This window comes from Callospermophilus lateralis, chromosome 17, assembly GCF_048772815.1.
Source record: "Callospermophilus lateralis isolate mCalLat2 chromosome 17, mCalLat2.hap1, whole genome shotgun sequence".
NCBI lineage: Eukaryota > Metazoa > Chordata > Mammalia > Rodentia > Sciuridae > Callospermophilus > Callospermophilus lateralis.
In genome coordinates this window covers 69,804,682-69,817,177 of record NC_135321.1, presented here as the reverse complement: position 1 = coordinate 69,817,177, position 12,496 = coordinate 69,804,682, and the positions used below count along the sequence as shown (strand labels likewise).

Here is a 12,496-nt window from a genome sequence, read left to right as displayed (position 1 = left end):
AGCTTTTATATGAAGTAAGGACAATAAAAATTCTAAAAACTATGCTCTCCTATCACCATTTCATAAAGAGGGTTGTTTTAACATCAGAAGGAAGGATACCTTGAGTCTGGAAACTCCACTCCTGAATTTGGAAGAACAACTCTGTATTGCTTGTGGCTTCCTCCTTCTCTGTAGACACAAGGAAAGTGTATCGCTAACTTGTCTCTGAGGACTGAGGCTCCTCTGCCTTGAATATTTTAGGACAGCTGTACCAATTGCAGATGTTGTTAATTTCCTTGAAGAAGTGGTCTCAGGGATTTTAAGGGAATACTGGGGAATTCAAAGGCTGAAGTATCTGTACCTTGCCTCAGTTTCCACTGTTCAGAGCTGTGTGGTAAATGCTGGCTGCCAGAAACCATCATTGCTTTTAAAAGAAGTAAAAAAGACAGACTGTGGCAAACAGAATCATGGAAACTTGGAGTTGGAAGGTTCTTTAGCCATGATCTCATCCATCCCTGCGGTTTTCACACTAGCCTCCTGCTCCTCGGAGCCCAGCAGTGTTGCTGGCACTGCAGACCTGACTTGAATTGTTTTAATCACAGAGCTTCTGATTAAGATAAAGTTCATTTGCTTAAAAAAAAAAAAGCTGAACACCAACAATTTAATCCATCTCTAATTTAGTGGAAAGAGGAAGATTGAAAGCAGCACATTTTCCTGAGGCCACCCATTCAGCTGGTGACACACACAGTGGGTGGGGCTGGAGGACTCCTGCGGTTGAGCCTTCGGTCTTAAGTGTCCCCACAAAGGTCCCCGTGGCAAAGGCTTGCTCCCCAAGGTGCTGCTGAGAGGTCATGGGGTCTTTCGAAGGTGAGACTCAGTGGGAGGTCTTTAGGTCATTGGGAATGCACCCTTGAAGGGGACTGTGGGCCCCAATCCCCTCCTCTTTTTTCCCCTTTCTGGTCATGAGGTGTCTGCTCCGCCATGTTGAGGGCAATATTTTGCTCCAGGGCACACCTGGCCATTCAGTGCCTTGAGAAAAGATTCTGCTTTTCTTTTTTTTTTTTTTTCACTTCTGAGCAACAGCTCCCCATCCCTGGTACTCCCAAGGCCCTTTTCCTAACAGTGATGTCTGAGTACAACCTGGTTCACTCTGCTTTCTAGATGGACACTGCCTCCTAATGCAGCTGGCAAGTGTAACCGAGTCCCTGCCTCCCCCAGGCCCCTGCCTCCCCCAGGCCCCTGCCTGCCCCGGGCCCAGGCCTGATGCTGGGGCTCTGCACACCGTGACTCTTTATAGACAGGACCTCTTTGCTTTTACCAGTAGTTGCGCCTGACCTATGGGGCTCAAGCTCCCAGCTCAGAACACAGATGAGGAAGGAATGTTCCTAAACAAGTAAATCCAACAAGGAGCCCTTTTCAGGTTGGGTATAAGCCATTTAAATTCAATTCCACAAAATGGCCCAGCTTCAAATAAAATCACATATTTATTCATTTCTTCCTACTTAAATAAATAAAAGCACTATGCAAAACTTTATTTATATTAATTAAATCCTAATAGTTTTATAAAAAGTTGAGTGTTGGTATCTAGCAATCCTATTACTTTAGCATCCTATCCCATAACACCATCCAATATTTACCTTTGATTTCAAGCATTTATAAAATTAGCGTTTTAACATAATACCATACATTCAGTACCTAATTTCATCTGATACAATCATTAAATAATTATTAAATAATAGAACATGATACCAAGGGAAAAGGAAAGCTCTTAACGATTTTCCAGACGCTTGTAAGAAAGAAACACATCAGGGTATCCCTCCTGATGTGGGGGCATGATTTGACCTATGACTAAAAGGCACTTGGGAGAGTAAATTGGTTTTTCAAACTGAAAGGATATTTGTGTTGATTGATATTCTTGAAAGATTCAAACCCTGAATCTTTCATGTTAGGAAATGAATGTACACAAGGGAAAGTGACTTATCTAAAGTTACAGAAGGTCTTCTGATAAAAAATCTAGAATCTTTTTCATTTCATAATGTTTATACTATAATATAATCATAATTTTTGAAAGATCAAGCCAGATATGAGCTGGGTACAGTGGTGCATGCTTGTAATCCCTGCAACTTGGAAGGCTAAGGCAGGAGGACTGAAAATTTGAGGCCAAACTCAGCAATTCAGCAATATCCTGTCTCAAAACAAACAAACAAACAAACAAACAAACAAACAAACAAACAAACAAACAGAACTGGGGACATGGCTTGGTGGTGGAGAGGCCCTGTGTTCAGTCCCCAGTGCCCAAATCAAAACTAAAGCCAAAAGATCAAGTCACATATCAAGGAAAACAAATCACGACATCTAAAACTAACAGACCCTAAAATAAGAATTTAATAAAAATATAAGCCGACCACTGTGTTGGGACAGTATCATCAGTGTGGACACAGTGCTGATGACACTGACGGCGGCAGCTCACTGGTGTACTAATTCATTCACACACTCGTGTGTCACTCTCTCTGTGTGTTGGCTGTGTTCTCTTCTGTATCACTGGAGTTCAATGTTTTCCACAGAAACTTCTCATTGGGTTTCCAGAGGGAAGTTTCCTGCCCTTCCTTCCTTTTGCAGTGTACGGCAAGGGGCGCTTTTGAACACAGGGTCTCTATAACTGCTACGTCGGTGAGTTTACTAAGACTGTCCTCATTCTGCTCATTCAAGATGTCCCAGAAGTCTTTTGGTCTCTGTTTTGCTTTTTCCATGGGCCTTGAAAGAACCTTCTTTGGCAGTTGTGTGGGACCGTTCCCGTGACTTTTAAAGAGGTCATCGAGAATAGAGGTGTCACCAAGCAAGCCTTCCACAGAAGCATTTCCGAACTCTGGATTTTCTACCTTTTTGTCTTCTGACTTGCAAAGGGGTCTGTTTCTTGAGATGCCCGTCCCTGTGAGGTCCTTTGGGGCTTGCCTGGTATTTTCCAGCTGCCTCTCCTGTGCCTCTGACTTGCCCTTGGGAGAGCGGGAGGCCGCCGGGTCTCTGGAGGCTTGCCCTTCATCCCCACTGTCAATCTCGTGAGCAGAGCTAATAGGTGATTTTGCAGTTTCTGCATCACTAGAAAGTGCCTCTTCCTGACACGCACCGTCACTCTGAAACTTAACTGATTTTCCTTTAGATGCTTTTGGACTGCAAATTTGAGAAATTTGGTTGGTACAATCTCTAAAGGACAAACTTTTAGAATGTGATGGTTTTCTTTTTATAAAAGAGTTTCTTTCTTTATATTTATTTCTGGTACTCTCTCCTTCCTTGTAGGCAGATTTGATTAATTCTGAAGCAGAATCCACAAAAAATTCTTTCACCTCTGGATGCTGAGAAGCATAAAAGTCTCTTAGCATTCTCTGTCGTTCTTCTGAAGTGGCGTTAGTTATATGTATAGCGAATTCCTTTACAGAGGACAGGTTAAAGAAAGAAGCCATTTCTTCAAATTGTTTTCTAAAGATTGAATGAAGAAAATCAGTGGTTATTTTCATTATATTTTATTTTTAGAAAAATCATCATCAATGATAGGATATGTAGAGCAAAGTTATATAATTTTGTTCCGTTAGTTTATGTCTGCTTAATTCCACACAAGAATGCATTTTATCGTGGCCTCTTTCCTTATGCTACTAGGAAAATTATGTTAGCCCATGAAATCACCAGCTTTCTTAAGTTATTCTGATTTATGCTATCAGGTATTTTCTGGGAATTATGGGATTCCAGCTGGCTACTCCTCCAGTGAGCCAATTTATGACTGACATGAGAATCATAATGTATATTTGAAAATCTATATTGTATTAAAATCCATGAAATAATATTGTCAAAGGGTTTCAGTGAACAGAAAGAAAATTCTGAAGAATTAAGAAAGAAATATTTTTCTTTCTCTCTCCTTTACCCTTTTTCTACAAATACAGCATAGAAATTTTATAAGACTTTTTTTTCCCAAGATTGCTACTCTCTTTTATTTTTTTTTTTAAATTAATTTTTATTGTTGGTTGTTCAAAACATTACATAGTTCTTGATATATCATATTTCACACTTTGATTCAAGTGGGATATGAACTCCCATTTTCACCCAGTATACAGATTGCAGAATCACATCAGTTGCACCTCCATTGATTTACATATTGCCATACTAGTGTCTGTTGTATTCTGCTGCCTTTCCTATCCTCTACTATCCCCCCTCCCCTCCCCTCCCTTCTTCTCTCTCTACCCCCTCTACTGTAATTCATTTCTCCCCCTTATATTTTACCCCTTTCCCCTCACTTCCTCTTGTATGTAATTTTGTATACCCCTGAGGGTCTCCTTCCATTTACATGCAATTTCTCTTCTCTCTCCCTTTCCCTCCCACCTCTCATCCCTGTTTAATGTTAATCTTCTTCTCATGCTCTTCGTCCCTACTCTGTTCTTAGTTACTCTCCTTATATCAAAGAAGACATTTGGCATTTGTTTTTAAGGGATTGGCTAGCTTCACTTAGCATAATCTGCTCTAATGCCATCCATTTCCCTGCAAATTCTATGATTTTGTCATTTTTTAATGCAGAGTAATACTCCATTGTGTATAAATGCCACATTTTTTTTATCCATTCGTCTATTGAAGGGCATCTAGGTTGGTTCCACAGTCTTGCTATTGTGAATTGTGCTGCTATGAACATGGATGTAGCAGTGTCCCTATAGTGTGCTTTTTTTAGGTTATAAGACTTTTTTGATGAGCCTAAAAAGAAAGTTGTAAACTGTTAAGCCTTGATTCTTTTTTTCTCAATCGGTCCACTTTTAGTATAGACAGCCTGAGAGGTGAGATATTATTTGAAGAAGTTGCAGTTTTAGTATAGGATATTAATAAACACTGTTACATGAATGGATGAGGAGACGGGCCTTCTAGAAGCCTGGTGAGATGGAGGCAGAGGAATGACATGACCACCTGGGCCACAGACTGCTCCTCTCCATTGGTGAGCATGCTATGAACTGAGTTGTTCCCCCCAAATCATGCTGGAGCCCCAACACTCCATCTGGCAGTAGTTAGGGTCAGGGCCTCTAGGGGATCAGTGGTCATGAGGTAGTAAGGGTAGGGCTCCAATCTGGCAGCATTAGTGTCCTCATGAGAAGAGAGGCCACAGAGCTGGCCCAGGACCTTCTTACAGGTTCCAGCTTTCACTGCCCTTGAAGTAATGGGATGTTATTGTTCTGTTTGTTCATAGTTCCCGCTCCACCCCTCCCTCATGCCACACGAGAACACAGTGAGAAGGAGGCCTTCTGCAAAGTAGAAAGAAGACCCCCCATCAAAGACTGAATTGGCTAATGCCCTGATCTTGGACTTCCTGAGTCTGGAACTCTGAGGATTAATCTCTGTTTTACGTTACCCATTATGGTAGCTCAAGAAGAAGACAAGAGGGTACTGATTGCTGATATTGAATTTATGTTTGTAAATACTTCTTTAAAAAAAGCCAAAGATAGTGTTGTAGCACATAATTAAAATCCCAAAGTTTTAGGATTTTTACTTGTATTTTATACAGTAGCTCTTTTAAAAACCCATTTATTCATTCCACAAATATTTATAGAGCCCTATTATGTGCTAAGTACTACACACCAGTGAACAAAACTCCTTAAGGAGTTTATAGTCTTAACTGGGGAGGACAAATGCAGGAATGTCAAACTACAAGAGGGCAGAGGTACCAAGTACAGAGGCCAGTTGGCATCCACAGCAGGGGCACCCACGCCAGGGATTATTGGTGGGCAAGCTGGGGGTGGGGTTCTCTGCTGTCATCTCAGGTCAGGTGAAGATGAGTGAGGAAGCTTGCTGGGAAGAGGGGACACACATAGGTTCACTTCCAAGGGGACAAGGTGCATGGAGGGACAGGAGAAACTGCAAAGGGACAGCTGACAATCATAAAGGGTCAACAGCCAAGGTGAGAAGACTAAATTTATCTGATGCAAACAGAGAGTTCTTAGGATAAAATAATGATTTCTTTTTAGTGTACATAAGTAAGTAGGAGCTTTAATGTCATGTTATTATTTTTTTTTTTTTACCAGCCATTCATGGCTACATAAAGTGTGTGTTTCCTTGGGCTTTAGTGGCACTCCATAGCGCGTGCTTGCTTCTTCCTTTTGTGACTTCAGATGAGTACTGTGGCTTCTAGTACTCACTAGAGTGTCTTATTAAATGTTCCAAATCCAGACACACACACACCTGACCACCAGCGACTCTCATCTCCGACACAATACTAACTTACCCACATGTGCGTGCTCCCACACTTCTTTCTTAGAAATTGCCAATGTTCTTTTTGGAAAGCGAGCATGTTCTTAAAAGGTTCCAGTTTTTAGTTCAAATGAGGTAATATGATATTATTTTGTTTATTAATCATCTCCAAATCCATTTTTGTGACCTTTCTAACAAATATTTGTGCTTGCAAAGAGTTAGCGATTGGCAGGAGGACAATGTCTTTTATTTACCCAAGACTTGGTAGTGTCTTGGCAGCTGCCAAAGAAACTTCACCTCTGCTGGGCTGAAACCATGATCTCACCCGTGACCCTGTGGTCTGTCACCTCTGGGAGGACAGCTGTTTCAAACCCTGTTTAGCCTGAGTAGTCTGCAAGAAAAGTATGCCACATGGTTGCTCCTAACAGGAAAAGTAATGATTATCATTCATTTTATTTTTGCCTTTTAACTTGATTTCCTAATTCTGGGTCTTCAAAAGAACTTTCTCCAAGAATTTAAGGTAGTACAATCAGGGGCAAAAGCTAGTCACTTTGCAAGCAAAAATCACTAAGCCTGAGTAAACTACCATTAAACCACTTGGGGAAAGAGGAAAAAGGGAAACCAAAGATAGGTATCATTCAGCAAGGGCATGAAGAGTAGTTCTGTATCACAGAGAAAACTCCACATCCTCTCCCCTTTCCCTGAGGAGGAAGGGAGCAGCACAACTGGAGTCACCTTGTCTCTGCCTAGGCTTTCTGAAGGAACGGCAGGCTGAACCTCACCCAGATGATCACGTGGTTGCAGAGGCTCAGAGCCTTAATGACTGACCAGGATGATTGGTGGGGACCAGGGGAATCAGACCCTGGCACTCTAATATTAGACAATTCTCACCCCTATACTTAGCAAGAGGCATCAGGTACAGTTGCACATACCTGTAATCCTAGTGGCTCGGGAGGCTGAGGCAGGAGGATCACAAGTTTAAGGTCAGCCTCAGCAACTTAGCAAGGCCATGCCCCAAAATAAAAAAAATAAAAAGAGCTGGGGATGTAGCTCAGTGCGAAAGTGTCCCTGGAGTCAATCCTCTATCTATCTATCTATCTATCTGAAAGAAGAAAAAAGGAGGCAAAACTAATTGTTACGCTTTTATAAAAAATACACACTGCCCAAGGGAATAAAGACACCTGTATTCCTTAAAGACTGATGAGATGTCCATGGGCAGCCTCAGAAACATAATTGCCCAGAGTGAAAGACAACCTGCAAAAGTCCTGGGAACCAATTTGTGCAGGCAGGGACATGCTTGCCCGTCTGCACAACAGCAGGCAGCTCTCGAGAGCCACAACCCCAGCTTCCCAAGGAGCTGAGGGACCAGTCTTTCCAGGGCAGCTGAAGACCAGTTCCCTGGGAGGTGCACCCCCCACCACCCCCACCAGGGAAGCATTTTGAACCCACAGAGCCAACATCATTTTCCCCCTGTCCCAGGGCCACCAGGGCCAGCCCCATAAGCCTCCTTTGGCCTTTGCTTCCTTCTGAACACTCCAGATCCTGGATTGATGCAGCTTCCTGCTCCACCCTCTGTTGTCAGTATCCATAACATCAGTGTCCATGTGGCCTTGCCACCCAAAACCTGGCCCACCCATTTCATCACTGACCTCCAAAGACTCATCTCAGTTCAAGTCAGCTTGCTTCCAGGGTCCTATCTGCCACTGTCATCACCACCAGCTGCACAACCTCCAGGGCCTGGAACGCAATCGTCTTATGCTCCCGCTCAGCTGCTCCCTGGCCCAGGACAGCAGTGCTGTCGAGAACTCCTGGCCTCACTGAGCCCTCCAGACCATGGCTCACTCCCACTGGCTCACTCTCCTCCTCTGTTCAGCTTAGATTCATTTTGAAATCATTCTTTTACAAACAGCCTTCAGCTTTCTTGACTCTCTCCCCTCACTCTAGCCCCTGGTAAGACCTGGCCATCTCTCTGTTCTGTGCCTGCAACAGAGCAACTGGAGCTTGTTGGACAAAATCTGCAGGAATGGATGGATGGTTGTACAAACTCACTCTCAAATGGGGACTCACATCACCCAGGAATTCCAGTCCAGCTAAGCTTGATTTCCTGTTCTGTAATTTATTTGATAACTTTGTTCCCTCTGAATATGGCTTTAATTGCAGATTCACTGAGAAAATGCCATCATGTCTGTGTCCATGATGGTCCCTTCTTTTTCAGTGCCTCTCCAAGGCCAGCTGTGGCCACTGGTCTGGACACTGCCTCTCCAGGGTGTCATTCCTGTCCTCACTTCTCTGCAAGGTCCATTCCCCTTGAGTCTTCTCCCTCAACACACCCTACGTAGTTCAATTATCTTCCAACTTCAAAACACCTCACCCTGGTCCCCACGGTGCCCTCCGGCTACTGCGCCTTTCCATATCTAAACACAAAGAGCTGTCTAGGGCCTGCCGGCTCCCTGCTAGCACCCCTCACCCTGGCATCCACCCACGGATTCTCTCGGAGTGCCCCTGCCAAGTGGCAAAGTATGGTAATAATTTAATTTGTATATTTTATTAAGGATCCATATTTCTTTTGATAATTGTTGCTAAAGTTCCATGTTATCACATGTGACATACCTGCGGATTCCTTTTGGTGTTTCTCCAATTATGAAGGTCGTCTGGTCTGTACGGTAGACTTTTTTCTTCTTCTGATTTACAGGGTGTGAAATGCACAGGGGAGAGGAAATGGGTCCTTCACTCGGTGGCTGGTCTGTCCTTGTGTGTGTTACTGTAGCTGGGTTCGCTTTTTCTTCATATGTCTGGAAAAAGGGAAGGAACGAAAGGTTGGTTTTGGTCAAAGAAGGAGGATGTAATACTTTCCCCCAATATGCTCTTTTTAATGAAGTACACATTCTCCATCTGAAATTATTGTCAGAAGATGTCAATCTAGACCTTTAAAAAGATGAAATGGGGAAAATGGAACTATTTCTATTGCTGAGACTGGACATACTGATACACATGTTGAGAGCTACTGTCCCAAATAAAGGTACCAATTAATGACTATATAAATGATGGAATAAAAAAGGGTACTCTTAAAATCTTTAAGTTCAGTACATTTGAGTGGTGATTTTTCTCAAAATCATTGAGTAGTCTTTGTTACTTAATTTTACAAAGTAGCCAAACTTATAAGAAGGAACAATTTTATGTGACAAATAAATCATTTTCATCAATACTAGTTTTCAAACTCTGCTGGATTGCAAGAATATCTAGTGATTTCAAGAGACTACTACAGTTTGTAAACTTTAGATAGAATCAAACATTTTAGACTATGGGCTGCTTGTTAAATGTAAATTGTTAGCAAGAGTGGGTTAAAAAATCATTTTAAACCGTATGGTTCCAGTTTCCTTGACAATTGTGAATAGGTGGAAAGCCCTGTTCCATTCCCCAAAGAGAAATACTGGATACAGTTCCACAACAATTACAAGAATAAAATTATATTTGAGCTCAAAAATAAGAAAGTTTCTAGGTGTGAACAACAAAAAAGTGACACGGTGGTGAGTGAGAACTGACACTAAGCAACTCACAGGGCAACCTCATCCACAGGTACAAAGGGCAGAGGGAAGATGGAAATGATTCAACTCCCTGCATTAAAAAATGAAGAAACAAACAAAAAACACAGGAGGTATGAGAAGAATATCTGATTTTCAAAGGAAAGCCTAAACTAGGACACAGCATAGACACAAGCCACCTTTTTCCTCTAGACAGAGTTATTGCAGAAAAAAATGAAATGCCCAGCTGGTGCCATTGTGGAGTCTGATTTTGCACCACCTGGGTAGTATGGAAAACCCAAGCTGAAAACCAACATAAAAAGATTGGCTAAGAACCAGGGAAAACCACAGATCTAAATGAGGGATGACTACAAAAACATACCATAGAAAGACTTCCATAATCCAGAGAATGGTTATGATTCCAATGGGGGTAAAAAGGGTTAGGATAAAAGTTATAAAGATATGAAACCAACACCATGAACACTGTCAGATGCAACAAAGATGAGAGCTTATACCTGAGGAATTGTAAATAAAGCAATGTGAATGAGACTTTAAATTTTCACCAGGTCTAGAAAGATAAAAGAAGGAATAGAATCCACTAGCAAGAATGAGGGATTGTATAGACAGATTTGGGAAAGAACTAAATGCAAACTTAAAAAAAAAAAGAGAGAAAGAAATATAGTTCTGAAATAAAAAATAGAAAGAGACTCAATACATTGGATAAGTAGTAGAATAAACATCCTTATAATAGTTGACTAACTGGAAAAATAAAATTACTCAGAATGCAATATAGAAATTTAAAAGGAAGAAAAGGAGGGAAATTAAGAGTCAGAAGACATACCAAAACTTCTAAAATGATAGAAGGAAAGACCAGAGAAAATGGAAGAGATTATGTTAATGAGATAATAGTTGAAAATTAAAGAAGGCATGAATCTTCAAACTGAGAAAAGAAAGAGAATCTCTATTGGCAAAAATTAAAATAGTCTGTATTTTGGTGGATTACATTTAGAGGGAATATCTTAAAAATTCCCATAGAGAAAAATCAAGGTATCTGCACAGAAGTGACAAACTAACATGAGATTCTTCATTAATATTCCCACTGCCAGATGATAATGGGATAATACCTTTAACATGCAGAGAGAAAAAAACTGTCAACTTGGAATTCTATACCTAGTTAAACTATCATTTTCAAGCATACAAAGACCACCAGAGTTTAATCGACACAGATTCTTGCTAATGATATAATTATTATTATTTCTTTTGGTAGGGTTTCTATTGGATTGAAGTGGTACACATTCAAAGAATATAGATAGGAAATGTTTTTTAATTCCTCAAGTATTCACTAAATACTTACTATGTTTCTGCCACCATGCTATGCATTTGAGCTATAGAGATATGAGTATATTTACATCCACAAGAAGGTCCTACCCTTAAGGGGTTTAAATGTTCAGCCTATTTAAAAATATATATATGGGTTTTTTTCTTTTAATATAATATATAATATATATTATATATAATATAATATAGTTAACTTTTTTCTTTTAGACATTTACCTGTTTAACTTATATTCAAGTTCATTTTATTGACCAAAAGACAAAACATGGTATGTTCTTTAGTAGCAATCCATTTCTAATGAAAATAAATTGACATCTTTACAAGTTTTGTGACTCAGATGGATAAACACAAAATGACAGCTGACCAGCTTGAACCAGGGCTTTGCAGTGATCAGTAGTATTAAAGATACTTTCCTTAAAGACTTAATTTTTTTTGCAAAATTGTACCTTAAAACATTATTAATAAAGAGAAAAAATGTAGAATCATTAAGAATAAGTTTAAAAAAGATTTGATGCATTATTTCCATCAAAAATCAGATGAACATTAAAAGTTTCTAAAGGCTGATAACCTTAGATGATCCCCAGAAATAACTTTCCATTATTTTAAGAAGAGATGGAACACTTATCTGAAAGTAAAGCGAGTTAGCAGAAAGAGAAGGCTAACAGGAACACTCCCTTCCTCATATCCTGTAAATTCCTGGGGCCTTGGAGAAATCATGCCAGGCAATGGCAATTCTCGATTATTTACATGATCACACTGGATATTGCTGACTATGGCAGCAGTACAAAATTCACATTTTGTACAAACATGTTTTTTTTCAATCACTTTTATAAATTCGTCAGAAAAATTCAGGCTTTGCAACCACAACTATCAGACAAGTGGATCTTTACATTTTGCCAAGTATTCCATTTCAAAACCCAATTCTTACAACCAATAATAAAAAGGTGAAATTATTTTTCTATTAAATGGACTCAGTATCCTAACTTTTATTTTTTAAAAATCTATCTAGTTTCAGATTTCCATTTGGTAAGAGACTTTAATCAGATTGTGAAGCACAATCTGGAATTTACCTGGGTTCTGTTAGCTCTTAGGAATGCAGTGGCTGCCTAGGTTGATGTGGGATGGCAGCTCCAAGGGAGAACGCATAACACACTGGAAGGGTGTGTCAGTTTCCCGTTGCTGCCATAACAATTCACCACAAAATTATTGACTTTAAATGATATAAACTCATTATTACTTTCTCCATGGTCATATCACCCTCTGACCTCAGCCAGGAAAGGTTCTCTGCTTTGAACAGCTAACGTGATTAGACGGGGCCCATCCAGATAATCCAGGATCAAAGGATCCTGGTCATCTGATTAGCACCCTTAACTGCATCCATGCAAGGAAGCTATCTCAAGGCCACTGATTTAACCTTAATTGCATCTATGACTTTAACTCCCTTTTGT

General features: G+C 40.4%; 1 protein-coding gene across 3 annotated transcripts in view; it reads right to left on the bottom strand.

Annotated features, from left to right (window-relative positions):
• Positions 1-1,444: 1,444 nt before the first annotated feature.
• Positions 1,445-12,496, bottom strand: part of Ercc6l2 (ERCC excision repair 6 like 2) — a 103,577-nt gene continuing 92,525 nt past the window's right edge. For 2 of the 3 annotated variants that reach the window (XM_076836636.2, XM_076836635.2), the window contains 2 exons: positions 8,803-8,984; positions 1,445-3,453 (listed from right to left, as the gene is read on the bottom strand). In XM_076836636.2, coding sequence (XP_076692751.2) covers positions 2,481-3,453; positions 8,803-8,984 — 1,155 coding nt within the window. In that variant the 3' untranslated portion in view covers positions 1,445-2,480. Of the gene's footprint in view, positions 3,454-8,802; positions 8,985-12,496 lie in introns of those variants that run through there. The other variant, XM_076836638.2, reaches the window with a different exon arrangement.